Source organism: Kogia breviceps, chromosome 8 (assembly GCF_026419965.1).
Source record: "Kogia breviceps isolate mKogBre1 chromosome 8, mKogBre1 haplotype 1, whole genome shotgun sequence".
NCBI classification, from domain to species: domain Eukaryota; kingdom Metazoa; phylum Chordata; class Mammalia; order Artiodactyla; family Physeteridae; genus Kogia; species Kogia breviceps.
Genome location: NC_081317.1, coordinates 7,332,546 through 7,358,995, shown reverse-complemented (window position 1 = coordinate 7,358,995; position 26,450 = coordinate 7,332,546). Strand labels below are relative to the sequence as shown.

General features: G+C 51.6%; 2 protein-coding genes and 1 pseudogene across 25 annotated transcripts in view; all 3 read left to right on the top strand.

Annotated features, from left to right (window-relative positions):
* Positions 1-2,421, top strand: part of CERCAM (cerebral endothelial cell adhesion molecule) — a 28,124-nt gene extending 25,703 nt beyond the window's left edge. For all 13 annotated transcript variants that reach the window (XM_067040617.1, XM_067040618.1, XM_067040610.1 and 10 more), the window contains 4 exons: positions 509-636; positions 755-958; positions 1,350-1,602; positions 1,912-2,421. In XM_067040617.1, coding sequence (XP_066896718.1) covers positions 509-636; positions 755-958; positions 1,350-1,602 — 585 coding nt within the window. In that variant the 3' untranslated portion in view covers positions 1,912-2,421. The remainder of the gene's footprint in view (positions 1-508; positions 637-754; positions 959-1,349; positions 1,603-1,911) is intronic.
* Positions 2,422-4,173: 1,752 nt separating this feature from the next.
* On the top strand, positions 4,174-4,860 carry LOC131761677 (peptidyl-prolyl cis-trans isomerase A pseudogene; annotated as a pseudogene).
* Positions 4,861-12,404: 7,544 nt separating this feature from the next.
* Positions 12,405-26,450, top strand: part of ODF2 (outer dense fiber of sperm tails 2) — a 30,793-nt gene continuing 16,747 nt past the window's right edge. Inside the window, exons 1-9 of one of the 12 annotated variants that reach the window (XM_067040602.1) lie at positions 12,405-12,577; positions 13,695-13,834; positions 15,218-15,308; positions 16,131-16,284; positions 16,561-16,686; positions 23,038-23,187; positions 24,133-24,293; positions 25,061-25,190; positions 25,740-25,871. In XM_067040602.1, the coding sequence (XP_066896703.1) occupies positions 16,177-16,284; positions 16,561-16,686; positions 23,038-23,187; positions 24,133-24,293; positions 25,061-25,190; positions 25,740-25,871 (807 nt within the window). In that variant the 5' untranslated portion in view covers positions 12,405-12,577; positions 13,695-13,834; positions 15,218-15,308; positions 16,131-16,176. The remainder of the gene's footprint in view (positions 12,578-13,694; positions 13,835-15,217; positions 15,309-16,130; positions 16,285-16,560; positions 16,687-23,037; positions 23,188-24,132; positions 24,294-25,060; positions 25,191-25,739; positions 25,872-26,450) is intronic. The other 11 variants (XM_067040598.1, XM_067040600.1, XM_067040605.1 and 8 more) reach the window with 11 other exon arrangements.

Sequence of the window (26,450 nt, the reverse complement as noted above, 5' to 3'; positions counted from 1 at the left end):
ATGCGCTTCAGACCCCAGTTCTGCTACTTCCTGGCTGTGTGTCCTTGGACGAGTGGGTTCATCTCCCTGTGTCTCCATCTCCTTGCCGCAGTACGGGGACATCGTACCTCCTGAGGGTCCCTAGAGACGAACACTGTGGCCCCAGTGCTCAGTGACTGCAGCAAGCGTTCTGACTGCCACTGTGATCTGCTTGGAGAGCAAGACTCTGCCCTCTGCATCTGTCTTCCGTCAGGAGAAACCACTCAGAGATGGGTCCCCTTCCCCGAAGGTCACGTAGCACAAGGGCAGGGCTCACAGGCCCCCTTACTTTGCCGGCCTGATTCACGGTCAGGGGTGGAGGGAAGAAGGGAGCCCCCCCACACACACCAGCCTTCAGCAACCGAGCGACGAGCGACGCAGTCAGGGCTGAGCATTCGGCCTGTAACTGAGGCCGGGAGCCTCTGTCAGAGTCAGCCAGGTGGCAGGGGACAGCCCGAGTCTACAGAGCCTCCCCCACCGTGTACCACAGGTGGTTGCCCGGGGCCTGGCGCAGGTCGTGGTGTTTGAGGACGACGTGCGCTTTGAGAGCAATTTCAAGATGCGGCTGGAGCGGCTGATGAAGGAGGTGGAGGCGGAGAAACTTCCCTGGGACCTGATGTAGGCAGCCTGTGCCCCCAGGGGCCAGGGAGGGGGGTGGCCCTCCAGGGGTCTGCCTCCTCCTGAGGGGTCCTGGGACATCTACAGTGACTCCTGGGACCCCTGGTGTCACCTGCAGCTACCTCGGCCGGAAGCAGGTGAACCCTGAGGAGGAGGCAGCCGTGGAGGGGCTGCCGCACCTGGTGGTGGCCGGCTACTCCTACTGGACACTGGCGTACGTCCTGAGCCTGGCCGGCGCCCGCAAGCTGCTGGCCTCCCAGCCCCTGCACCGAATGCTGCCCGTGGATGAGTTCCTACCCATCATGTTTGACCAGCACCCCAAGTGAGCCTCAGATGGGGGCAGGGCAGGGTCAGCCTGTCCCAAGAGCCCACCTCAGCAAGTAGTAAGTCCCCTCACTGGGCAGCTGGAGAGACTGAGGCTGGCAGGGCTGAGTCACTTCCTTCTGGTCACCAAGGAATAGCCCAGCTTAGCCTTGGAGTCAGACCAACCTGTGCGTGAATTCTGTGATGCCCTGTGGTTTTCAGTCAAGCGATTTTCCTGTTCCGTGCCTCAGTTTCCGCATCCAGAAAATGGGGATAAGAGAAATCCTGCCTCAGGATTAGATGGGGAGGGCGGTCGGGTGCCCTGGGGGTGAGGTGCCTGGCTCCGGGCTGGCGTGGGTCTGGGTGGAGGGGCCTACCCCACCCCCCTGAGCCAGCCTCCCGCCTCCCAGTGAGCAGTACAAGGCGCACTTCTGGCCGCGGGACCTGCGGGCCTTCTCAGCCCGGCCCCTGCTCGCTGCCCCCACCCACTACGCGGGGGACGCTGAGTGGCTCAGCGACACAGAGACGTCCTCGCCCTGGGATGATGACAGCGGCCGCCTCATCAGCTGGAGTGGCTCTTACAAGACCCTGCGGGACCCCCGCCTGGACCTGGCCGGCAGCAGTGGGCACAGCCTCCATCGCCACCCCCAGGATGAGCTCTAGGTGGGCCTCGGTTTTCTCTCCCCTTCAACAGCTGACTGTGTTTGGGTCTCCCTTTCCTCTTCTCAGCTGTCTTCTCTCTCGCCCTCTTTCCGTCTCGGGCTTCCTCTCTCTCTGTCTCTGTTTGTGTCTTTGACCGTGTCTGCATTTCTCTGTCCACCTCTAACTCCCTTTCTCTCGCTCTCTTTATCTCTGCCCATCTCTGTCTCTTCGTGTCTCTCACTATCTCTGTGTCTGTTTCTGTCTCTGTCTCTCACCGTCCAACTCTAGTTCTTTCTACTTCTCTCCCTCTTACCTCTCTTGTCCCACCAGGTCAGGGTGGTGACTCCAGAAAAGCACCCGGGAATAGGCCATAGCTGTCCAGGGAGCAGAGCAAGAGCCGCCACCAGGAACCACAGACCCATGAGAGACCTGGCTGCCACCTTGGGCATGGCCCCTCTGCCCTCTGGACCCGTCTTCCATTGGGAGAAACCACTCAGAGATGGGTCCCCTTCCCCACAGGTCACGCAGCACAAGGGCAGGGCTCACAGGCCCTCTTACTTTGCCAGCCTGATTCAGGGCCTGGGGTGGAGGGAAGAAGGGAGGGCCCCCAGCCTTCAAGTTCAAGCTGGGCGGACACAGGAGCCCTGCCCCCAGCTGAGGACCCAGCTGCTGGGGCCCCTCTACCGCCTTCTACCTCCAGCTGAGTTCCCTACCCAGCTTGACACATGGGTGTCACCTGCCACCCTCTTCCCTGGCCAGTGGGAAGTGCAGGGAGGGAGGTGGGAGGAGGACCCAGCACACAGTAGGCCCTCAATAAAAGCTGGCTGGTATTGCACTTTATACTTTTGAACTCGAGGTTGAGCCTCTTTGCGTGTCCTGAGGGCTGGGAGGGAGGCGTTCCTGATCTGTGGCTGAGCAGGTGGAGAGACAGAGAGGGGAGGGCAGCCTGGAGGAGGAGTCAGGCGGTCGTCGATCTGGCAGCCCCTCCTTAGTCTCCTCATTGGTAAAGTGGAGGTGGGAGGAGAAGTATCTCACGGGCCAGGTGGGTATAAAGCAGCCAGGCCTGGAGCCCAGCCCACAGTGAGTGCTTACCCGCTGCGGCTGTCCTGGTCGTCACCGGCCTCACCTTGCTGGCCAGGGTGGGCCCAGGCCAGACCGAGGGCTGCTGAGGCCTCCTTGCCTTTGGCTCTTCACTTGTGCGGTTGGAACCCCTGCCCTGGAAGTGGCTGGGGAGATCCAGGGCTCCCCTCCCGCTCTAACTAGTGTGGCGGCCAGAGGGCGCAAGGTGGCAGAACCTGGACCTTGTGGGCCAGGGCGCCCTCTGCTGGTTTGGGGCCAGCAACGGGAAGGGAGCCTGAGGCGTTTGGAATCTGCCCCCTGTGCTCTGGGTTACTTGCAGCAGCTTCACCTTCTTCTGCTCTCCTGCTGGGGAACTGCCGGCCTTCCTCCCTCCCCACCCCTGTAAGGCCCAGCAACTGTCTCCACTGCCTGCACTCAGGCAGCGGAGGGGATGGGGAGGCGACTCCTTTGTCCGTAGCTGCCTTGGCTCCACCGGCGCAGGACCTGCTATCTCCAGGTTTCCTCCTTCAGGGGAGCCCCTCCCCCATGCAGTCCCTTGACTTGGTCTTGTAAGCACCTGGGGCCTGGCAGACTCAGTCAGGCACCCCCTGGGGCTGGGCTTTCCCTCCTTCCGTACCAGGGATGAGGTCCCGCTGGCCTGGCTTTGGTTCCAGAGCCTGGCATGGCTCTAAGAAGGACTTTGGGCCAGAGCTGTGGAATTGGTGCTTTGTTCATTCCAAGACCAAAAGCCATTGATTCTGGATGGATATGACCTTGAGTAAGTCACTACTCCCTTCCAGGCTCCAGGCGTTCCTTTCATTCATTAAAATGAACATTTATTGAGCACCCTCTACGGGCCATGTTTAGATACTAGGGATACAGTGGTGAATAAAACTGTTCCCCCCAAAATCCCTGACCTCATAGAGCTGACGTTCTAGTGAGGGAGATAGACAAAAACAGAGAAGCAAATATTGGAGGGTGGTAATTCCTACAGAACAAAATGAGGGAGGAAATATCAAGTATGAGCAGAGAAGTTAACACATGAACAAAGACTTCAAGGAAGTGAGGGGATAAGCTATGGGGATATGGGAAAGAAGACCATTCTAGGCCAAGGGGGCAGCATGTGCAAAGGTCCTGAGGCAGGAACAGGACTGGCAGGTTCGAAAGACAGGGAAGATGCCACCGTGGCTGGAGCAGAACGAGCAAGGAGGAGCCAAGTTCTGGAGGGGATGGAGCCAAGGTCACGGCCAGAGCACGGAGGGTCTTGGAGGTCATTTTGGCTTTTACTCTGAGACAAGGAGCCCCTGGAGGGTTTGAGGCAGACAAATGACACAGTCTAATTTTTATTTTAACATGATTACCCTGGCTGCTGTAATGAACTGTAGTTGGATCCAGGGTAGAAGTAGGGAGAGGGGTTAGGAACCCATTGTAATAATCTCAGTGAGACATGATGGTGCCCCAGACCAGGGTGTTAACAGTGGGGGTGGTGAGAGGCAGCAGCAGAATTTCAGGGGGAGACACTGCCACACCACCGCTGGGAGCTGCTCCCTGCGCTGCCTAGCAATGGTCAACCCCTCTGTGTTCTTGCACGTTGTCAGCGAGCCCTTGGGCTGCAGCTCCTTCAGGCCGTTTGCAGACAAAGTTCCAAAGACAGCAGAAAACTTGCGTGCTCTGAGCACTGGGGAGAAAGGATTTGGTTATGAGGGACCTCCTTTCACAGAAGTATTCCGGGATTTATGTGCCAGGGTGGTTTCATCGTGGCACTGGTGGCCTCCAGCTACAAGGAGACATTTAATGACGAGAATTTCACCCTGAAACACACAGGTCCTGGCACCTTGTCCGTGGCAAATGCAGGACCCAACTCAAGTGGTTCCCAGCTTCTCATCTGCACTGCCAAGACCGAGTGGCTGGATGGCAGGTGTGTGGTCTTTGGCAAGGTAGAAAAGGGCACGAACGGTGTGGCAGCCGTGGAGCACTGTGGTTCCAGGAACGGCAAGACCAGCAAGAAGCTCACCATTGCTGCCTGTGGACAACTCTATTAAATCTGTCCCATGCTTTATCTGAAACATCAGCCCATTCCTTCCGTAGCTCGGTAGAGCATCCCTCACCCTCATCTGCTCGTGACGTCCTATAATCTCTGTGCTTTTGCTGCGGTTCTTTGGGTTTCACATTTTCCATTCCCCGCTCCAAGTCCAGCTGAATTGCAGAGTTAAGTTTATGATTACGAAATAAAAGCTAAACAACAACAGAGAGAGAGAGAGAGAGAGACCTAGACAGGTTGAGGGTGATGTCAAAGTTTTGGACCCAAATTACTAGAAGAATGGAAATGCCATCAACAGAAACGGAGAAAACTACAGAGTGTGGGGCAGGGGACTGGCTTGGGGGCGGGTCAGGAGATCATTTTCAGATGTGCTACATTTGAGATTCAGGTGCAGGTGTCAATTTGGAGTTAGACACACAAGCCTGGGATTCAGGGGGTCGGGTCTGGGCTGGAGAGAGAAGCTTGGCATCCCCGTCCTGACCCAGAAGTCCTGGCCCCAAACCACGTACTCCACCACCTGTTACCTGGGGAGCTGGTTGAAATGCAGATTCCTGCCTCCTCCTGATTCTCCTGCCCAGGTTCTGACTCAGTAGGTTGTGGGTGAGGCCTGACTGTTTTTGAACAAAACTATCGCAGGTGATCCTGAGGAGCTGTAGCTAAACCTACATACAGTCAAATTTACTTTGATATTTTTGTTTTTGAATGAATGATTCTTTAAGTTGTATAGCGCTTTACAATTTTCAAAAGTTTCACACACATGATTTCATATAATTCCGTAATAACCCTGTTTTTCCCCTAACTGTCTACTGCACCTCCCCCTTCCCTGTCCCCACTGGTAACCCCCAGTTTGTTCTCTGTATCTAGGAGTCTGTTTCTTTTCTGTTTTATTCACCAGTTTGTTGTATTGTTTTAGATCCCACATATAAGTGATATCATACAGTATTTGTCTTTCTCTGTACTTTGATGATTTTTGACAAATGTAAACCGTCATGCCACCAGTACTACAATGAAGATATGGAATATATACATCCCCCCCCAAAAAAAGTTCTCCTCTGCCTCTCTGCAGTCAATTCCTTTTCCCTCCCCAGTCCCTGGAAACCACTGATCTGTTTGCTGTCCCTGATTTTGTCTTTTCCAAACTGTCACCTGGATGGAATCATGTAGTACCTGGCCTTTTGTGTCTGTCTTCTTTTATCCAGTATAATGTTTTATTTGGAAGTTTTATACAAAACTGGGCATTAAAGTCTTCCCTAATATTTTACACCACAGTTTCTAATCCTAATATATATTATGAAGAATGAAGTATGAAATTTTCATCAAGACTTCCAAACAATACCCACCAGACTACTCAGATGCTGTGTAAATATCTTGGTTTTCTGTGGGTGCCCTGCTCTGAAAAAAGGCTGGTAAGTCTTTCTCCAAGGCATAGTCACTGCTTGGGGGAGGCATGGAGAACTGCGAGAAGGTGAGAGTGGGGACAGGTCAGGGCACGAACCAGGTCTCCTCCTCGCTCCTGCTGGACCACTTCTAATCTGCTTTTCCCCCCGCCCCGCTACTGCCACAGTAGTGTGCGAACCAAGAGACAAGGGGCTTTGCTATGAGTAAATGGCAGCTTTGGGGCATTGGCTGTTTGCCAACTGTTTTGCCTGCTTGGGGAGCTCTTTGTCTTCCTTCCCGTTTCTTAGCCGAATTGTAGATGCTGGAGAATTCCCTGGCGGTCCAGTGGTTAGGACTCCGCACTTTCATTGCCGAGGGCCCTCGTTCAATCCCTGGTGGGGGAACTAAGATCCCTTAAACAGCAGGGCGGCCAAAAAAAAAAAAAGAAGTGATGCTGGAGAAGAGCCCTCCCTGCAAACCTCCTTGTCACAGCGTAGGCCCTGCGGGCAGAGAAAACTGGCTTGAGTTGTCTCAGCCCCTTCTAGCTCTATGACCATGGGCGAGTGTGCTGACCTCTCTCTAGGCTCAGTTTTCTGCAACCTCACGGGATGTTGTGAGGATTCATCGAGCGGATGCGGGTGAGCACGGTGCCTGGCACACAGGGAGTGCTGCCCCGAGGGTCACTGGTATCCCAGCCTCCAGACAGTGACTGTGAATCAGGACGGACTCGGGTGGCCTGCCAGAGTCAGAGGAAAAAGTGGGGCAGGGAGGAGGAGGGGGTCTCTGTAAACAGGTCATCTCATTTCCAATTTCACCTCTGCCCCTTAATTATCAGTACCCCTTGAGCCAGGTCCTTCTCCTCTCTGTAAAATGTCTGTTTCCCTTTCATTAAAATGAAGGGGCGTGACCAGATTTGCCCTCCAAGATCACTCCCAGATGGTCTGGGAAGTGGTTCTCAAACTTTATAGAGTCCAAACTTTACAGTGCATCCCAATCACCTGGAGAACTTGTTAAAACACAGATTGCTGTGCCCCCTGCCCCCCAGTTTCTGATTCTGTAAGTCTGGGGTGGAGCCTAAACAATGTGTATTTCTAACAAGTTCCCCGGTGATGCTGATATTGCGTGTACAGGGACCCCACTTTGAGAACCGCTGCTTTGGGCCACCGTAGAACCTGGACTCTCTTCTCAGCTGAGTGCAGCGTCCATCCAATCTCCGAGGCCCGGGGTCAGTGAGGGGCTGGTTAAAGGTCCCAGAGGAGCCAAGCCTTGATAGGGCCTGGGAGAATTTTCTCTCCCTACTCCACGCGGGACTTGAAATCTCTCAAGTCACCTGAAAGGAAAAGCCAGCCCCTGTTTGGAGCACGGACTCCTTCTCCCTAGGGTTACGCTGTGGCCATTGCATCAGGGCCCTGGAGGAAGTGCTCCAAGATGGAAACAACAGGTAATCAGGGCAAATGGAAAGGCTGCTCCAGAGTCTAAGGGCTCGGGCCATGCCCCTGCCGGGAGCTGCACGCAGGGCTGGGGTCCAGCGCTGGAGCTGACAGCTCCCCCTTCACCTGTGGTTATTTCCAACGAACAAGAAAAGCCCATGTTCATTGTTGAAATTTAGAGAAACAGAATGAGGAAACTAAAATCGTCAGTGTTAACATTTTGAGACAGTGTCTTCTGGTTAAAAATTTAAAAAAAAATCTTTTATTACTTAAGCTGGGTGGCTGGGTGGTGGCTCCGTTAGTGTTTATTTTATTGTTATTATTATTATTATTATTATTATTATTATTATTATTATTATTGGTGGCACCGCGCAGCATGCGGGAATCCTACATCCCTGACCAGGGATGGAACCCGTGCCCTGTGCAGCAGAAGCGCAGAGTCCTAACCACTGGACCCCCAGGGAAGTCCCGATTTTATTATACATCTTTAAATGGAACACATGCATTATTTTGGGGTTGAATTGCGTCCCCCAAAAGTTAATATGTTGAAGTCCGAACACCCAGTACCTCAGAATGCAGCTGTATTTGGAAATAGATGTGTTGTAGTTGTAATCAGCTAGGGTGAGGTCATACTGGAGGAGGATGGGTCCCTAATATCCACTACAGCTGGTATCCTTGTAAAAAGGGGAAATCTGGATGCAGACACACACACGTGGAGAAGGCCATTGGTAGACTGGAGTTCCGCTACTAAAGGAACTACCAAAAGCGAGGACCAACGCCTGGACCAGATCATTCCCAAGCACCTTCAGAGGGAGCGTGACGCTGCCAGCACCTCGTTCTCAGACTCCTGGCCTCCAGAACTGTTTAGTTCTGTCTAGTTTCTGTTGTTTCATTCACCCAGTTTGTGGTACTTTGTCAAGGCAGCCCTAGGAAACTAATACACATTACATACCCTCTTTTGTTCACAGTTTTATTTTTTATTTTATTTATTTATTTTTAAATTTTTGGCCGCCTCTCATGATACGAGGGATCGAACCCATACCCTGTGCAGTGGAAGCGCAGAGTCTTAACCACTGGACCGCCGGGGAAGTCCCTGTTCACAGTTTTAAAAAGAGGATATATAAGTGTAATACAAGAAATACACCCATGTATCCTCCACCCCAAATTTGTAGTTTTTTTCTCTGTGAACATATATCTACATCTCTCCTCAGCCTCCCAAACAAATACGTGGTCTTATACCGAACTTGCTGTTCCTACGATCTATTTTTTTCAACGAATAGATCACGATGATCTTTTCCAACAAATTTTTTTTTAACACAAAGTTTTCTTTTATTATTATTATTTATTTATTTTTGGCCGCGTTGGGTCTCCGTTGCTGCGCACGGGCTTTCTCTAGTTGTGGTGAGCAGGGGCTACTCTTCGTTGCGATGCGCGGGCTTCTCATTGCGGTGGCTTCTCTTGTTGTGGAGCACGGGCTCTAGGCGCGCGGGCTTCTGTAGTTGCGGCACGTGGGCTCAGTAGTTGTGGCTTGCGGGCTCTAGAGCGCAGGCTCAGTAGTTGTGGCGCACGGGCTTAGTTGCTTCGTGGCATGTGGGATCTTCTCAGACCAGGGCTCGAACCCGTGTCCCCTGCTTTGGCAGGCAGATTCTTAACCACTGCGCCACCAGGGAAGTCCCTTTTTTCTTTTTTAAATATTTATTTATTTATTTGGCTGCGCTGGGTCTTAGTTGCGGCCTGCAGGATCTAGCTCCCTGACCAGGGATCATACCCAAACTCCCCCTCCAGGGAACGTGCAGTCTTAACCACTGGACAACCAGGGAAGTCCCTCCAACAAGGTTTTAGTCTGCTGATTTTTCTTCTGACTGAAAACATATTCCTTTGCAAAAATACTTAAACACTACAGAAATTTACACTTTACAAGTGAAAAATCTCTGACTCCACCTTCCAGAAAGAAACACTCCTAACTGTTCAGTGTCTAGTCCTCCAGATTTTTTTACATGTACATATTAACATACACAGGTTATTTTCCTACAGAAATGGCATCATGATAGACTTACAGCGTTGCACCTTGCCTTTTACTTTTCTCAGCTATATGTTTTGGAAACCTTTCCACATTCAACGATTGATCTGTCTTATTATCTATTTTATTTTATTTTTTTGGCTGCATTGGGTCTTCGTTGTGGTGCGCGGACTTCTCACTGCGGTGGCTTCTCTTGTTGCGGAGCACGGGCTCTAGACGCGTATGCTTCAGTAGCTGCAGCACGCAGGCTCACTAGTTGTGGCCCGCGGGCTCCAGAGTGTAGGCTCAGTAACTGTGGTCCACGGGCTTACTTGCTCTGCGGCACGTGGGATCTTCCCGGACCAGGGGTCGAACCCGTGTCCCCTGCACTGGCAGGCGGATTCTTAACCACTGCGCCACCAGGGAAGTCCGGTTACATCAATTTTTAAACCTACCAGCAATGTGTGAGACTGCTTATGTCCCAATGTCCTCATCAGTGCTAGGTGGCGCTCTTAAAAAAAGAAGTGGCCAGTGTTGGCCAGGCTTGGAGTGGCTTGAATTCAGAAAACACGGTCCAGCAATCCAAAGTGATATCAGGGAATTCCCTGGCGGTCCAGTGGTTAAGACTCCGAGCTCCCAATGCAGGGGGCCCGGGTTCGATCCCTGGTCAGGGAACTAGATCTCACAACTAAAAGATCCTGCATGCTGCAGAGAAGATCCCGCAAGCCACAACTAAGACTCGGCACAGACAAATAAATAAATAAATAAAATTTAAAGAAAGATTCCTGTTCTCTTTCCCATCGCACGTCCTTCACCCACTACAGGTGTCCCTGTGCCCCCGTCTTCAGCACCCCTTCCTCCCTGTTGCCTGTCTCTAAGATTTTCCTCCTCCTCCTTCCTGTCACATGCTTCTAGTGTATGCATGTGTGTGTGTGTGTGTGTGTTGAGGGTGGTGACCTCTCAGTCCTGTCCCTTCTCAGATTCTCCATCACAAAAGCCCCGAAGAACTGCACTGGCAGAGAAAAACCCTCCTCAGATGGTGGGTAGGGGACAAAACCACAGAGGCAAAATCCTTCAGTGGGTGGGGTGGCGAAAGCTTTAATCATTTCATCTGGTCACGTTAGAGGGGTTGGCTGTGTACTCCTTGAAGACCGAGTGGGATGTGTTGGTTTGGTGTCCCTCACCCTGGGCTTAGCACACAGTAGGGACTTAATAAATGTTGGTTCATTGAATGTGGGAGAACTGAGAAATGATCAACAACTCTGCGTTGGGGGTGGCAAGAGATGTTTTACAGAGATGTTTGACCTAGGCCTGGAAACAAGAAGGTTATCTTGGGCAGCAAAAATGACATCACTTCTTCTGAAGTGGGGGGGGATAAGGTGGGGGAAGTTAAAGGTGAGGGAAGGTGGGAGAAGGTGGAGAGAATTCCACTGGATGAATTTATGTTTCTCTATGAAAAAGGAGAGTTATCATATGGGATGGGGAAGAGGCAAAGATTTGGAAAAGCCAACGTGGCAGGCTTCCCTGGTGGCGCAGTGGTTAAGAATCCGCCTGCCAATGCAGGGGACATGGGTTCAAGCCCTGGTCCGGGAAGATTCCACATGCCGCGGAGCAACTAAGCCCGTGCACCGCAACTACTGAGCCTGTGCTCTACAACCCATGAACCACAACTACTGAAGCCTTTGCGCCTCCAGCCCGTGCTCTGCAACAAGAGAAGCCACTGCAGTGAGAAGCTCGTGCACCACAACGAAGAGCAGCCCCCAGTCACTGCAACTAGAGAAAGCCCACGTGCAGCAACAAAGACCCAATGCAGCCAAAAATACATAAATGATAGATAGATAGATAGATAGATAGATAGATAAATGAAAAGCCAATGTGGGGAGGCAGAGGGGATCCAGGGATAAATTAAACCATTGCTGGGCAGTGGTGAGGGCTCAGCTGAGGGTGGAGGAAATGATTTGTGCATTTGATCTTTGCAGACTCAGGTGGTTGGATTACAATAGGGATTGGGGATACATCATTTCTTCAACAGGGAGAAAATGAACGGGGCAAGGGAGTGGAGGGCTCCCTAACACTGAGGAATGAACGCCATAAGCATTAGACAGTAGGCAGGAAGGCAGAAGAATGAGTTCTGTTTGGAGTGGGGGGAGCTGGAACTTAAGATTTCAGGTGGACCAGTTGTGTGACCCTGGGAGTACATGGCTGAGGTGGAGGGAAGGTCATGGAGATGAGGATGTCGAGGAACTGAGGCCAGGATGGCCCTGAGGATGTTAAAGTCTCCCAGAATCCAGGGCGGCTGCGTGAGCCACGTGACAGCCCCCCATGATTGGCTGACAGTGAAGCATAGTTGAGAAGATGGAGACTCAGCGAGAACTTCAACAGAGTAGGTCTGTACACACAGCAGCCTACAGTGTGCAGGAGGGCAGTGAGGAGCAAGGGGAACGCGGACCCTTCCCCCCGCCTGGACAAAGACAGGCGATGTGGGAAGGGGAGAGAGTCTGGGTGGTGTGCAGAAGCGGGCTCCATCTCTGCACCAACAGGGGAGGAGAGACAGGGCTGTATTTCCAGAAGCAGCGCGCAGCTCTGGACAGTAACATGTTTCCTGACCCCTGAACGCAGTGGCCTAATATGAATCAGAGGGAGTAGGCTAGAAGCTGGGAGCTCCTCTGAGTTAGGGGAACCGATGAGGGATGAAGGCAGGGTAAAAATGGCGGAGGGGGGAAAGCTAGGTCTTGAACGCCGAGGCAAGCCCGGGCGAGGCAGGTCCCGGCCAGGCCCGTCAGTGGCGTCACGCGTCTCTATGGCGACGCTACTCGTGGCCCGGAAGAGGGCGGAGCTTCTGGTGGGGCGTGGCATCTCTGTGACGCCAGGGGCTGGGCCTAAATGGCGAAACCCGAGAGGCTCCCGGGGGGGTTTGAACTGGCCAATGGGCGAGCTGCCGACCGGGTGTCGGAAAAGGAGGAGGAAGCGGAGAGGAGTCGCTGCCAAAGGTGGTCTGCGTCCGCCGCGGCGTCTCCATGGCAAGACCCTGGCCTCCGACTTCAACGACTTCATAAGGAGGCGTTTCTGGGCGCAGCCGTGTCGCTCCTGGTGAGAGGCCGCCGGCAGGCGGGAGCCAGGGCGCTCCGGGGCGTCCCGCGGCCGCCGCCGGGCCTGGTCCCCACGGGCGGGGTGGCCCCCGCCGAGGTCGCCGGGTCCCGCTGCACCCCCGGGCCGCCCCCGCCAGCACCCTCCGGCGCGCTTGTCTAGTTCCCGTCAGAATCTCGCCCCCCGCCCCGCCCACCGGCGCGGGCCTTCTCCCGCTAACGGGCGGGCCTTTCCTCACCTGGCCACCGGCAGGGCTCAGCTCCCTCCGGGCTTCACCCTTCTCTCTATGGGCAGAAACTGGTCCCCTCCTAACCGCTGGTGGGTGGTCGTCCCTTCTTTCCGCCGACGGAGACTGGCCCCGCGCCCTCTTGCCCGCCGGTGGGCGTCGCCCCGTCCGCCTCGCCCTCCCCGACGGCCTCTGCCCGGCAGTTATTTGCCGGCTCCTCGTAGGCAGCGCAGTCCCCGGGGACCGCCTCCGGGCCGCCCTACCCCGTTGGGTGGGTTCACCTGTCCAGCGGGCCTCCCGGGGATCCCGCCCCGCTCCCTGCACGACCCGACGTCGAACCCGCTCTAACTCGGATACTAAATCCCAGCGGCCGCTGCTTCGCCCTGGAGGATTTTCCCTCTGCCGTGGGGGCACCCACTCGCTGCTTAGCGCCCCTTTCTCCCTGCAGCCTCCGCTCCTTCCTCCTTCAAATACTATTGGTCTTCTCGGGTGTCTATTCTGCCCGGAACACCCTTCTCCTAGGAGACAGTTGCCCTGGCTCCGCCCCGAATCTCCCTCCCACTCCCTGCGCCGGTTCCGGGCCTTTGGGGCCCACTTGAAGCTTAGCGGTTCTCTCCCGCCCTCCTCGCACGCGAGCCAGCATCTCAGGTTCCCCACCCTGGTGGCCACCCACCTTCCCTCCCGTGTGGGGCCTGGGTGTGGTGGTCCTTTACTTCGAAGTTCCGCCCCCTGGCCCTCCCTGGGGAGGGGAGCTCTCACCGCCCCGCCCACCGGGTCGCTCAGGCTCTCCTGTCTCCCCCCACTTTGGCAGGAGAGTCACTTGGACAGCAGAGGAGCACCTCCCAAGTTTTCATCCAACTGTCACCCCCAAAGCTTACACTCTCCTCCCCTCAGGACGTTTGATGCCGGGTCCCTGAGATTCTCACTGACACGCCCCTCTGGGTCCCCCTGAGCAGAGCCTGCTGACCCAGTTGCCCACCTTTGCGGCTTTGATGCGTAACCATGTCTGCCTCGTCCTCAGGCGGCTCCCCCAGGTACTGCTATTGTGGGGGGCGCCTCTGCCATAGGGCAGGGAAAGCGGGCAGGGGCTCCCAGGCCAGGCTCACTGGAGGATTCTCTTTTCAGCCCTCTCTTCCGTGTACTGAAAACCTGGACCAAAACATTGAAAAATAACTTTTAAGAGGAAAGAGGAAAATGCACGCATGTAATCCCGGCTCTGCCTCCCTCTGGCCCTCCCTCCTCAGGTGCCCCAGTTCCTGGTAGCAAACAGGATCACCATCGTTGTCTTTGGAGTACTAGGCTCAGATCCTTTATGAAAGGAGGCTGGGTGTAAATAAATAACAACCACGTAAGAGGCGGACGTGGCAGTTAGTCAGATGTTGGTGTTGGTGGAATCCAGGTAGTTTGATGGAAAACCCTCTGAGGGTGGGAGATTTCCCAAATCTATCGGCTTCAAGTGAACAGAAATGTTCTAAGTGAGGAGGGAGAAGAAAACACAAACCCGTCTGCTCAGATTCGGTATTCCTTGGCTAAATGATTAGTCGGGCTCAAAAGTTTTTTCTTTTATATCAAGGTGTGATATACATAACAGCAAAATGTATGCTAAAGTGCTTAAGAATTTTTCTGTTACATTATTTTTTCCAAAATAATGGAGGGCGAGGGCAAGGTCATATTTTGGGGGCTGCCATCAGTCAGTCAGATGGATCAAATGTACTTTCCAAGTCGCTTCCCGTCCTGGAATTCTTGGATTGACTGCTGCCAGATTTTGGAGATTAAACTTTTGCTTTATTTGCAAATTTGGTGATGGGGCTGTTTATGTGTAAGATGAATTACACGTGGTATTAAAAAAAAATCTGTAAAAGCAAAAATAACCCTGCCTCTTAGGTGCTTAAATGGCAGCAAGCGGAATATTTTGGGAAATAGTCATTTTTCATCCTCTTATTTGAATATTTGACTATTAATTTTATGAAACTGAGTCACAGAGACTTTGTTCCTTGAGCTTATGCCTCTGTCTTTTCATGGCAGTCATTCACTGAGCATTGCTCCAGGCAGTGTCCTGGGCACTTTCGCCCTTGGCCAGACTAGTACGTTGGCTGTTGCCCACGTGCTGCCTGCCTTTTTGTCTCCTGACGGACAGGATGACAGCTGGGCTTTTCAGTAAAAGGTCACAATACGTGTGATGCGGTGGCAGGTTAAAAGGCCAGCCTTGCGAATGCCCATCACCCCTTGCTTCCATCCCTCTGCCGGGCGCACCGTGAGAGTTTGGTGCTTGTGTAAAGGGAGCCAGATGATTCCAGACTGGTTCTCCTAGCCGTGGACTCGTTAGACACCATATGTAGTATATAACTTAGGGAGATCTGAGAAATAGAAGAGCCCTAGTTTTCTGCTTATAATCTGCTTCTTGTGCCTGGGTACAGGTTTCCATCGTGTGAGAAGAACAGAGTAACGAGTCTCAAGCAGCAAAAGGTCTTGAGGACGCCTTGTGGCTCACCCAGTGTGACTGTGACGGTAGGTGACATGCACCCGGAACAGCCCCGTGGTCTGTGGCACCGCCAGAAAAAACGCTTCTGCTGGCAGCCCGGTGGCCAGGTGCTCTGTTAGGTGCCTTCGTGCGTAGGCTGCTGATTGATTGGATTTGGTTTTGCCTGTGGCAAGGCTGCTGGGTGTGAGGAGGTTGTGTTAACCTAATCCTTCCAGACAAACTTCAAAAATCTGAAAACAATTTCAAAAAAAAAAAGACAAGAAGGAAAAAAGAAAAAAGTAAAAAACAAGAATGGGGATTGACAGGAGCTGGTGGTAGGCGAGGGGTATGTGTTCAGCCCTGCTTAAGTGGTCTTTAGAATCCATACAACCTTCTCATCTCGGCATTTCCTCCAGCTTTCTGTCTTCACCGTCTTTATCTACCTGCTGCTTGAAGTATTTTGCACCATAACCGTTCTGTGCTTGTCTCGTGCTAATCCGCATGCCCCATTCAGATTGCGGTGTAGGAGGACTCACCTGCTTTCCATCTGTGCTGCGCTGAATCTCAGGAGGAGCTGTGCATTCCAGCAGGCTTGGAAAGAGATGCAGCTCTGAGGACCCCGGGGCCTGGGTTTGGGCTCTTTTGTAGAACTTGTGGGTCTCACAGACCCTTCTCTTGAACGGACCTGCACCTCCCTGGTGGTCTTCAGCTGGGATCTCTGCAGGAGCCTGCTGAATGGCACGCCTGCCTTGCTTCCTGCCCGCATGCCAGTAGTGCTGGTTGCTGTCCTGCTAGCTTGGTGGCTAGGCTTTCAGTGGCCCCCGGAGGCTGTGAGCTCGGTTTTTCACGCCCAGTTTACTCATCCACAGATCAACCTTTTTTGTGTTGTCCTCCCCCACCTGCCAGAAGCGAACCATGAAGGACCGCTCTTCAACTCCCCCTTTACATGTTCACGTGGATGAGAACACCCCTGTCCATGTCCACATAAAAAAACTCCCGAAAGCATCAGCGACCAACAGCCAGGTAGGAGCATGCCAGTGGGGCAAGGCCAAGGCTGAGGAGCAAGGGGACACCTCCCAGCTGAGCTTCCTCACACTTCTAACTCCAAAGGTTTGAGAGACAGACACATTCGCTTTCAGAGCTCAGTTGCCTGGTTGGAAGGTAGGACGGTCACCTGGAAGTGGCAGCAGTAGCCTTAGTCAGAAGCGGCTCCCCAGCAGAGTTGGAAGCGGATGCCACCAGAGTGATGCCACGGCCAGCTGCGTGGGGAAGTGACCCTGGGTTTGTCCCTTTCCACAGAAATCTCATAAGCGTGGAATGAAAGGGGACACCGTGAACGTGCGGCGGAATGTCCGGGTGAAAGCCAAGGTACCTTGGATGCCCCCTGGAAAATCATCCACCCGGCATGTGGGATGCAAGTGGGAGGTAGGCTCATTCTCGTTCAGGCTTTTCTTCTCCGACTGGTCAGGTTCTAGCAGGCCTCACACTCTGTATGGTTCGGGGTCGGCGGGAGCTCTCAGAGACATCCCAGTAGGTCCCGCTTACTGAGCGCCTTGCTAAACCCTGAAAGTATGGGAACCTTCTTGAGTCCTGCCAGCGCTGCAATGCGGTAGGTCCCGCTCTCCCAAGGTGCAGATGAGGAAACCGAGGCTCAGAGGTGAAGTCTCACAGAGAGAGTAGCAGAGGTGGAATTAGGACTCAGGGGTGTCTCATTCTAGAGGTGGTACTCATAGGCTCTCTGATTTGTATGTGAGGAGCTACATGTCTTGCCATACGTAACTTTGCTAGTGTCCGAAGCATAATTTTAAAATATATACCAGAATGTACATATCCAAGAAAGCATCTCCACTTTTACGGTCCCCCATAAGAGACCATGCACGTATTCCATAGATGTAGTCAAAACCACTGGAATACGGCTTCCCTGGTGGCTCAGTGGTTGAGAGTCCGCCTGCCGATGCAGGGGACGCGCGTTCGTGCCCCGGTCCGGGAAGATCCCACATGCCGTGGAGCGGCTGGGCCCGTGAGCCATGGCCGCTGAGCCTGCGCGTCCGGAGCCTGTGCTCCGCAACGGGAGAGGCCACAACGGTGAGAGGCCTGCGTACCGCAAAACAAACAAACAAACAAACAAACAAAACCACTGGAATAATCTCCTGAGGAATAACTGCCTTCCGTGTGAGTTGCCAAGGTTCCAAGAGAACTGTTGTCTTTTTTTAGCCACACCTCAAAATGTTTTGCTTGTCCATCTATCCATCCGTGCAGTAATTCATGCATTTCTTGTGACACTGCTGCACACTGGGGTTACGGCTGCAAACTGGCAGCTGTGCCTTCCTTATGCTTACGTTCTAGTCAATTGCAGTGAAGAAACTCATTGACAAGACAAGGCCTGTGACTGTGTTTTAGACAAACATCTCATTATTGAGACAAGTAAAGGGCTTGAGACTACAGTTGACCCTCTGTATCTGCGGGTTCCACATATTCAACCAACCACAGATTTAAGAAAAAAAAAAAAAATCCATAAAGTTCCAAAGAGCAAAACTTGAATTTGCTGTGTGCCAGCAAATACTGACAAAGCATTTACATTGAATTAGGTATTATAAATAATCTAGAGCTAATTTAAAGTATACAGGAGGAGGTGCCTAGGTTATGTGCAAATATTACACCATTTTATACAAGGGACTTGAGCATCCTTTGATTTTGATATCCATGAGGGTCCTGGAACGGAGACCAAGGGATGGCTATACATTGAGATGACGATGCCTGATCTATTTTGAAAGATTCTTTTTCTGAGAGCTTATTACTTTTAAAATTAGAAATAATAGTAATTACTCTGAAGTTTAGAGTCATACTTCACTCTCTTGACTCCCTGATTTACCATGTTATCCCTAAGAGACAAAGGGAGTTTGAAATTCTAGGGAATAAATGAAAAGTGTTCTGAGATATCTCTCTATATAGCAAGGAAGATTGGAATTAAAATGCTTTTTAGGGCTTCCCTGGTGGCGCAGTGGTTGAGAATCCGCCTGCCGATGCAGGAGACACGGGTTCGTGCCCTGGTCCGGGAAGATCCCACATGCCGCGGAGCAGCTAAGCCCGTGAGCCATGGCCGCTAGGCCTGCACGTCCGGAGCCTGTGCTCCGCAACGGGAGAGGCCACAACAGTGAGAGGCCCCCATACCGCAAAAAAAAAAAAAAAAATGCTTTTTAGATTTTTTTTACTATGTGTACCTCACTAATAATCAGTGAAATGTAAATTAGAAACAACTACATTTTAGAAAAAACAAGCTATCATTTTTATTGAATGGAAAAAATTTGAAAAGATTATGAATATCTTGTGTTGACAAGCATATGGGAGGTATCAACAAATCTTTTATTTTATTTATTTTTTAACATCTTTATTGGAGTATAATTGCTTTACAATGGTGTGTTAGTTTCTGCTTTACAACAAAGTGAATCAGTTATACATGTACATATTTTCCCATATCTCTCTCCTCTTGCGTCTTCCTCCCTCCCACCCTCCCAATGAATCTTTGTAGATGTTTTTTGTTTGTGTTTTTTTTTTTTTTTTTTGGCCGCGCAGCGTGGCATGTGGGATCTTAATTCCCCAACCAGGGGGCGAACCTGTGCCCCCTGCAGTGGAAGCGTGGCGTCTTCACCACTGAACCACCAGGGAATTCCCTGGACAGTTTTGAGTGGATTGTGAAACCGATTCAGCCGTTCTGGAGGCAGTTCGGCAGCATCCATCCAAACATGGATTCTATAGTTCTACACTTGGGAATTGATGTGAAAAGTCACAGAAGAGTACAGGGATCTGTGCGTGTATGAGGATGTTTACTAAAGCATTGTTTGCAATAGAGAAGAATTAGAAGCAACCTAAATGTCTGTCAGGAGGGTATTGGTTAAATTATGATGCATCCATACGATGGAATGCCATGCAACCACTAGAAGATTGAGGTAGATATTTCTACGTAATAATGAAGCACCAAGCGGCACAGCACGGAGTTTGGCCCTGTTTGTGCAGAAAAGGGCATCTGTGTGTCCATGTGTGTATGGATATGTTTATGTATACAAACCTGTTTTGGGGAGGAAATACAAGAAGTGGTAAGCAGTGATTAGCTCTGGGTGTGCGAGGCTTTAATGCTTTATCTTTTCATGGTTTGCTTGAATTTCTTTATAACAACCATACTATATTTTATTTAAAATGCTTTTTTTCTTTGCCTTTTTTTTTTTAATGAAGAGACTTAGTAGTTCTCAAATTATATATCAAAGTCATGCCACTATGGAAATGGACTTCCTGTTGACATGGGTTGCTAGGACTACGGTCCCCCCTGGAAAGCTCAGTGCCCCTACCAGTCCTGGGGCCACAGAATCCTAGAAGCGGAGGGGCCCAGAGATGTGACTTACCAGCTCTCAAGCAGTAGCTGTCTTTCATGCTGTCCTCTTGGTTCAGCCCCTTTCCATTTTTCAGTGGCCTTCCATGTTCCTGGGAGGCCCCAGCCTGCCCTTACCATTATGGACAAGAGAGAAAAGACTACAAGAGGAAAAGTTTGTGGTGGAGCTGGACATGGACCCCGGAAGCTACTATGTGCTTGTGGGGATTCATGTTTCTTATCTTTCTTTTTCTTTTTTTTTTTTTTTTTTTAAATTAATTAGTTAATTAATTTTTGGCTGTGTTGGGTCTTCGTTGCTAAACACGGGCTTTCTGTAGTTGCGGCGAGCGGGGGCTACTCTTCATTGCAGTGCACGGGCTTCTCATTGTGGTGACTTCTCGTTGCAGAGCGTGGGCTCTAGGCACATGGGCTCAGTAGTTGTGGCTCACGGGCTCTAGAGCACAGGCTCAGTAGTTGTGGCACATGGGCTTAGTTGCTCCACGGCATGTGGGATCTTCCCAGAGCAGAGCTCGAACCCGTGTCCCCTGCATTGATTGGCAGGCGGATTCTTAACCACTGTGCCACCAGGAAGGTTCCCGTGTTTCATTTTTAAAACCCCTCCTGGTACATAAGATAAGATCTTTGGGAGAAAGCAGGTCTGGGTTTTTTCTCTACCCTATTACTAAGTGAGTCGTCTATTTTTATGACAGAAAGCTGAAAATACAGAAAAATAGACAATCACTGTAATTCTACTACTCTAATCTGACTGCTGTTGAGTTTGAAAACCTTTTCATTGGAAAGTGCAGGATAGTACATGCATCAGAAGTGTGTTGATGAATTTTTACAAAGACCCAGCTCAAGAAACAACATCACCAGCTTTCCCAGAAGCTCCTCTCTGGTCCTGTTCTTGTCACTGCCACCCCCAAGGGTAACCACTCTCCTAAAACTATTAATATTTCGGTACATTTATTATCACTTTTTCCTATGCGGAGCTTTTTTTTCAAATTGTAATCATACTGTCTGTACATTTGCCTATTGTCCTTCTTTTATATATTAAAATAACTCTTTTTCTTATAAAAGCAATGTACAGTCATTGTTGAAAAATTAGAAAATCTAAATCAGCGCAAGGAAGAAAGTAAAAACCACCTGTAATTCCACCACCCTGAGAAGAGCCATGTAACTTCTAGGTGCAAGACTTCTGGATCTTTTCTTGTGAACAGACTCGTTCTTTTGATTTTTGTAACAATGGGATTATATTTTACTTATTGTTGTAACATTCTTTTTTCCACATATTTTGACTATATTTATATCGCACATTATTTAAGGCATCATTCCATTGTGTGTACATTTGTGTACTGTTAAGTATTTAACCAATACTATCTTGCTGTACATTTATCTATATCCTAGTCTTGAATTTAAATATTGATTCACATTCTTAGATATTCTTGATAAATCCCTCAAAAATAGAATTGCTGGGACAAAGGGCACATACATTTGTTAAATTGCACCCTATGCGTCCTCCTTGTTTGACATAACAGTTACACCCTTATAAAACACTTCCTTTGGGAGGGGGAAGGGTAAGCTGGGATGAAGTGAGAGAGTGGCATGGACTTATATATACTACTGAATGTAAAATAGATAGCTAGTGGGAAGCAGCCGCATAGCACAGGGAGATCAGCTCAGTGCTTTGTGACCACCTAGAGGGGTGGGATGGGGAGGGTGGGAGGGAGACGCAAGAGGGAGGAGATACGGGGATATATGTATATGTATAGCTGATTCACTTTGTTATACAGCAGAAACTAACACACCATTGTAAAGCAATTATACTCCGATAAAGATGTTAAAAAAATAAATAAATAAAATAAAACACTTCCTTTTATTCCTGATAGCCATCATCTTTCCCTGGAAATTAGCACAGAAGTTTAGCCACCTCAGCTTACGAGAAGGAAAAAATGGAGCAAACAATGAGAAATAGCAATTACTTAATACAACGGAATAAATGTATAGAATGAGAGAGTCAAATTCAATATATCAAAATCCCTTGGAGGGACTTACCTGGTGGTGCAGTGGATAAGACTCTGCACTCCCAATGCAGGGGGCCTAGGTTGGATCCCTGGTCAGGGAACTAGATGCCACATGCATGCCACAACTAAGAGTTCACATGCCACAACTCAGGAGCCTGTGAGCTGCAACTAAGGAGCCTGCCTGCCACAACTAAGGAGCCCACCTGCTGCACCTAAGACCTGGTGCAACCAAATAAATAATTAATTAAAAGACAGTTAAAACAACAACAACAACAACAACAAAACATGGAAACACTCGCCCCCAGATTAGAATATCTTTTTGAAGTCTTGAAAGTATTATACAACTTTGCATAAACTTCTCTGAGGGGCACATGCATTTTAAAAAATATTTTTTTATGCTGATGTATTTAGGTAAATATTTTCCAGAAATACCATTTTTAACCCCAAGTAATTCAATATGCATTTCTAATAACATTTTTTCCATAACTGAAATAACAGTGATTAGTCCTAAAAACTTCACTTCTTTTTTTTTTTAACTTAATTTCTTAATCATATAACATCTGGTTAATATTTAAATTTCTCCACTTGTCCTTAAAATACCTGTTATAGAAGATTTGTTTGCCTTTGCAACTATCCACTATCATGTATTCATATTCATTTAAAAGACTTTTGACATACTTCATGTCTACCCTAGGTGTATGAAAATATTTACTGCCCCCAACTTTTGCCAACTTTGGGAATCACAGTGTTTGCCAATTTGTTATATCCTTCATTTTAAACTTGACACTGGGGACGTCCCTGGTGGCTCAGTGGTTAAGAATCCACCCGCCAGTTCAGGGGACACGGGTTTGAGCCCTGGTCCGAGAAGATCCCACGTGCCGCAAAGCAACTAAGCCCGAGCGCCACAACTACTGAGCCTGCGCTCTAGAGTCCGTGAGCCACAGCTACTGAGCCCACGTGCCGCAACTGCTGAAGCCCACGCACCTAGAGCCCGTGCTCCGCAACAAGAGAAGCCACTGCAATGAGAAGCCCGCGCACCGCAACGAAGAGTAGCCCCTGGCTCCTGCTCTTCGTTGTGGTGTGCGGGCTTCTCATTGCGGTGGCTTCTCTTGTTGCGGAGCACGGGCTCTAGGCGTGCAGGCTTCAGTCGTTGTGTAACACAGGCTTTTTATTTCTATGTCAGAAGAGCTTCAGAAACAACATTTAAACAAGGGTGGGTAATGAGGTAATGTTCCACCCAGAAGGTCGGTGTGTCATTCCCCCTGGGGTCTCTGTGGTCTCCCTTTAGCAGTTTTAGCTCTTCCTGCTCAGCGGACAGCCAGGGATGGTGGGACCGGTGGTTGCAGTTCTGCCTTATGAGTTCATGTGTCTCTCCCTCCTCTACATCAGAATCCACCTCGCTGCCTGGAGATGACGCCACCATCTTCAGAAAAGCTGGTCTCCGTGATGCGGTTAAGCGACCTCTCTACCGAAGATGACGACTCGGGTCACTCTAAAATGAACCGTTATGATAAGAAGCTTGACAGCCTAATGAACGCGGTTGGTTGTCTCAAGTCTGAGTGAGGGAGGTAGGGGGCTGGGCTGGCCAGTGTCCCGAGGACACTTGGGACTGCCAGGTGAGTTCCTGGTGGACACCTCCTTCCAGCTGCCTCGGCAGGACTCCCAGGGTTTCAGATGCCCCTGGGGAGGTAGTCGGAGCAAGCTGGGGTCCCTTTCCATCTAGCACTTAGCCCAGGCCTGGCCCTGACCTTGCCTGGTGCTCTGTACGGATGGCCTGGTTTGATCTTTTACAACAGTAAACGAAGCCGGTGGTATTATTGTCCCTGTCTTGGAGATGAAGTGACTGGGACACTGGGGCCTCTGTTTTCCATTTTATACAAAAGTTAAAAAAAAAAAAAAACAGAAAACAATGCCCCAAACAGGCAGAGGAAGTTTGTCCTCAGTTGCCGGGCTGTGTCTTTGGGTGGGACATGGCAATGAAATTGGAAACAACCTGCAAGTCCAAGGCCCACGGCTAAGACGTTGGCAGAGCTGCCGTGGAATCCACGTTGCGGCTGCTGACGGGGCCTGTGTCTTTAGTCCTCCCCTGCGCCCGGGGCCCAGGGCCCTCTTGGGGAACCTGTGGCTGGTGGCTGCCTGGCAACAGGCCCGCCTTTCTCTACAGCCCAAGGGGCAGGGGCCTTTTTGTGACATCTCTCCTCCCGTGGTGTGCCAGCTGAACAACTGTTTGTATCCTGGCTGTGTCCCCAACCGGAAAGTCACTCAGGCTCCCTTCGCTCCCTTTCCTCAGTGACGAGGAAATGCGAGGAATCGTGCCTGTCCAGAGTCTTTGTGACGATTGACTGAGCTTGCGCCCAAAGGACCTCAGTAGCATGGAGCGCTCAGTGGGAGGTGCCCCTCGCTTTGTCCAAAGCAACGGGCCTTGAGGTGCGGTGGAGAAGAGCTCCTCCCCTCAGTGGCCCCTGCCTGCATGCCCCTGCACAGGTCAAGATGCAGAAGGGAGAGCGCCAGATGGCCAAAAGATTCCTGGAGGAGCGGAAGGAGGAGCTGGAGGAGGTGGCCCAAGAGCTGGCCGAGACCGAGCACGAGAACACGGTGCTGCGGCACAGCATCGAGCGCATCAAGGAGGAGAAGGACTTTACCATGTAAGGCGGCGCTGCCCTGGGCACCTTCCCTCTTGCGGGGCTGCCCGAGCACCAGCCTAGCCCGGGTTGCAGTGTTCAACAGAGTCACTAACGCACTCGTGATTCCCGGTCAGGGAAGAGGGCCGCGCAGAGTTCCGGGGGGAGGGCATCAGGGAGGCCCTTCAGGAAACATCGGGAGTCTGGCTGATGGCCAGGAGCTAGGCAGGTGAGTGCGGGGGAGGAAAACACACCAGGTAGCAGGAACACCTTGCAGGAAGGGCCCAAGGCAGGAGGAGTTTGCGACTGAGAGATGAAAAGCGGGGCAGAGCAAGGCAGAGGGTGGGCCGAGGGGAAGGGGGCCCACAGAGGTTGGCAGGGGCCGGCTCTTGGTGGCCACTTCGGGGCGTTTCCATCGAGGGCGGTTGGAAACAGAAGGGTTTTCGAAGCGGGAAGTGGTGTGACCAGACTTGGCTCCAATGGGGAGAGTGGAGGGGAGGGCCCCAAAGCGGTAGTTAGGTGGCCCTGGCAGTGGCTGGCGGACGAGGTGACACTGGTTTCTGTCTGAGAGACAAGCAGGTGGCATAATGTCCCCCGGTGTGGAGGCCCTGCTCTGGTGACCAGGTGTCCTTCCAGAAGGCCACTCGGGCCAGAAGGGCCATCCCTGCCCCCTCCCCCACTGTTCCCTGACCAGGAGATGAGCCTCGCAGGGCATTGTGAGGTGAGCCTCGGAGCTCCGGGTGGGCAGGGGCCTGGGGGGGCTCACAGAGTCCTATCCTTTCTGGGCCCAGGCTTCAGAAGAAACACCTCCAGCAGGAGAAGGAGTGCCTCATGTCCAAGCTGATGGAGGCTGAAATGGACGGGGCTGCCGCGGCCAAACAAGTCATGGCCCTGAAGGACACTATCGGGAAACTGAAGACGGTAGGAGGCCAGCCCAACCGCCCAGTGCCGGGGCCGGGCCCAGAGCAGGGGCAGCTGCGCACCGTGGCGGGGTCTTTACGCAGTCGTCATGCTGACTTTATGACATATTCAGGGCAGGGCACACTTAACTCCTCGGCCCCCACCCCTCTTCTCACTTCTGGGGCCTGACCCTCGAGGCTGACCTTTGGTAGCCAGGGTCTCTGAGGTGTCATCGTGGGTCTCTTGGGATCACAGTGAATCGAGGCACGAGTCTGATTCCTGCCAGTATCAGCCACCAAATGTCGTCCAGGAAGCGCACCTCGTCCAGGAAGCCTGCCCTAACTGCACTCGCCCACACTGCGCTCTCCAGCCCTTTTCCCCACCTGGTTCTCAGCAGGCTCAGAACCTGCCCATCCTTCCAGGTCTACCTCCCGTGGGAAGCCTGCCTTTGCCCAGCTCTTCCTGCCCAGGCTGCCTGGCACCAATAGCTCCTAAGCTCCCCATGGGGCTCCCTGTGTCAGCTCTTCCCTTCTCCACCCGTGCCTGGTAAGACTGCCTGCTGTCTTCCAGGAGAAACAAATGACCTGCACGGACATCAACACCCTAACGAGGCAGAAGGAACTTCTCCTGCAGAAGCTGAGCACATTTGAGGAGACCAACCGCACCCTCCGAGAACTGCTGAGGGAACAGCACTGCAAAGAGGTGAGCTGCGGTCCTAGCCGCACCCCTGCCCAGCGCTCACTCGCAGCCCTGGCCCTCTAGCACTGCAGGCTCCTGTCTGTAAAAAGAAAATATTCTTGGTGCCTGCCTGACCTGAGGGGGCCGTAGAAAGATTCGCTGAAATCGTTCATATGAAATGCTGGGCATCTGGTAGACGAGTGCTGTCTTCGTTGTTGAAGTAGGCCTGGTGGCACAGGAAGGACCTGGGAAGTCAGAAGAGCAGTGGAGAGTCAGGGAGGGGTTCAGCCCATCCCAGGGGTCATGCGACAAAGCGGGGAGAAGACTAGACCTGAGTTTTGGTGAAGTAGACTTAATGGCTGGCGGACACATTGTATGGTATCACTTTGTTTTCTTAAAAGATGGTCTCTGAAATATATTTTATGTTAGCAAATGACTCTGAAAAGAATGACAGTATAAACAGCTCTCTTCCTGTTTGGTTCAAAACCAAAAGGATACCGAGAGTCTCAAAATGCCCATGCTGGGAATTCCCTGGCGGTCCAGTGGTTAGGACTCGGCGCTTCCACTGCTGTGGGCACGGGTTCTGTTCCTGGTTGGGGAACT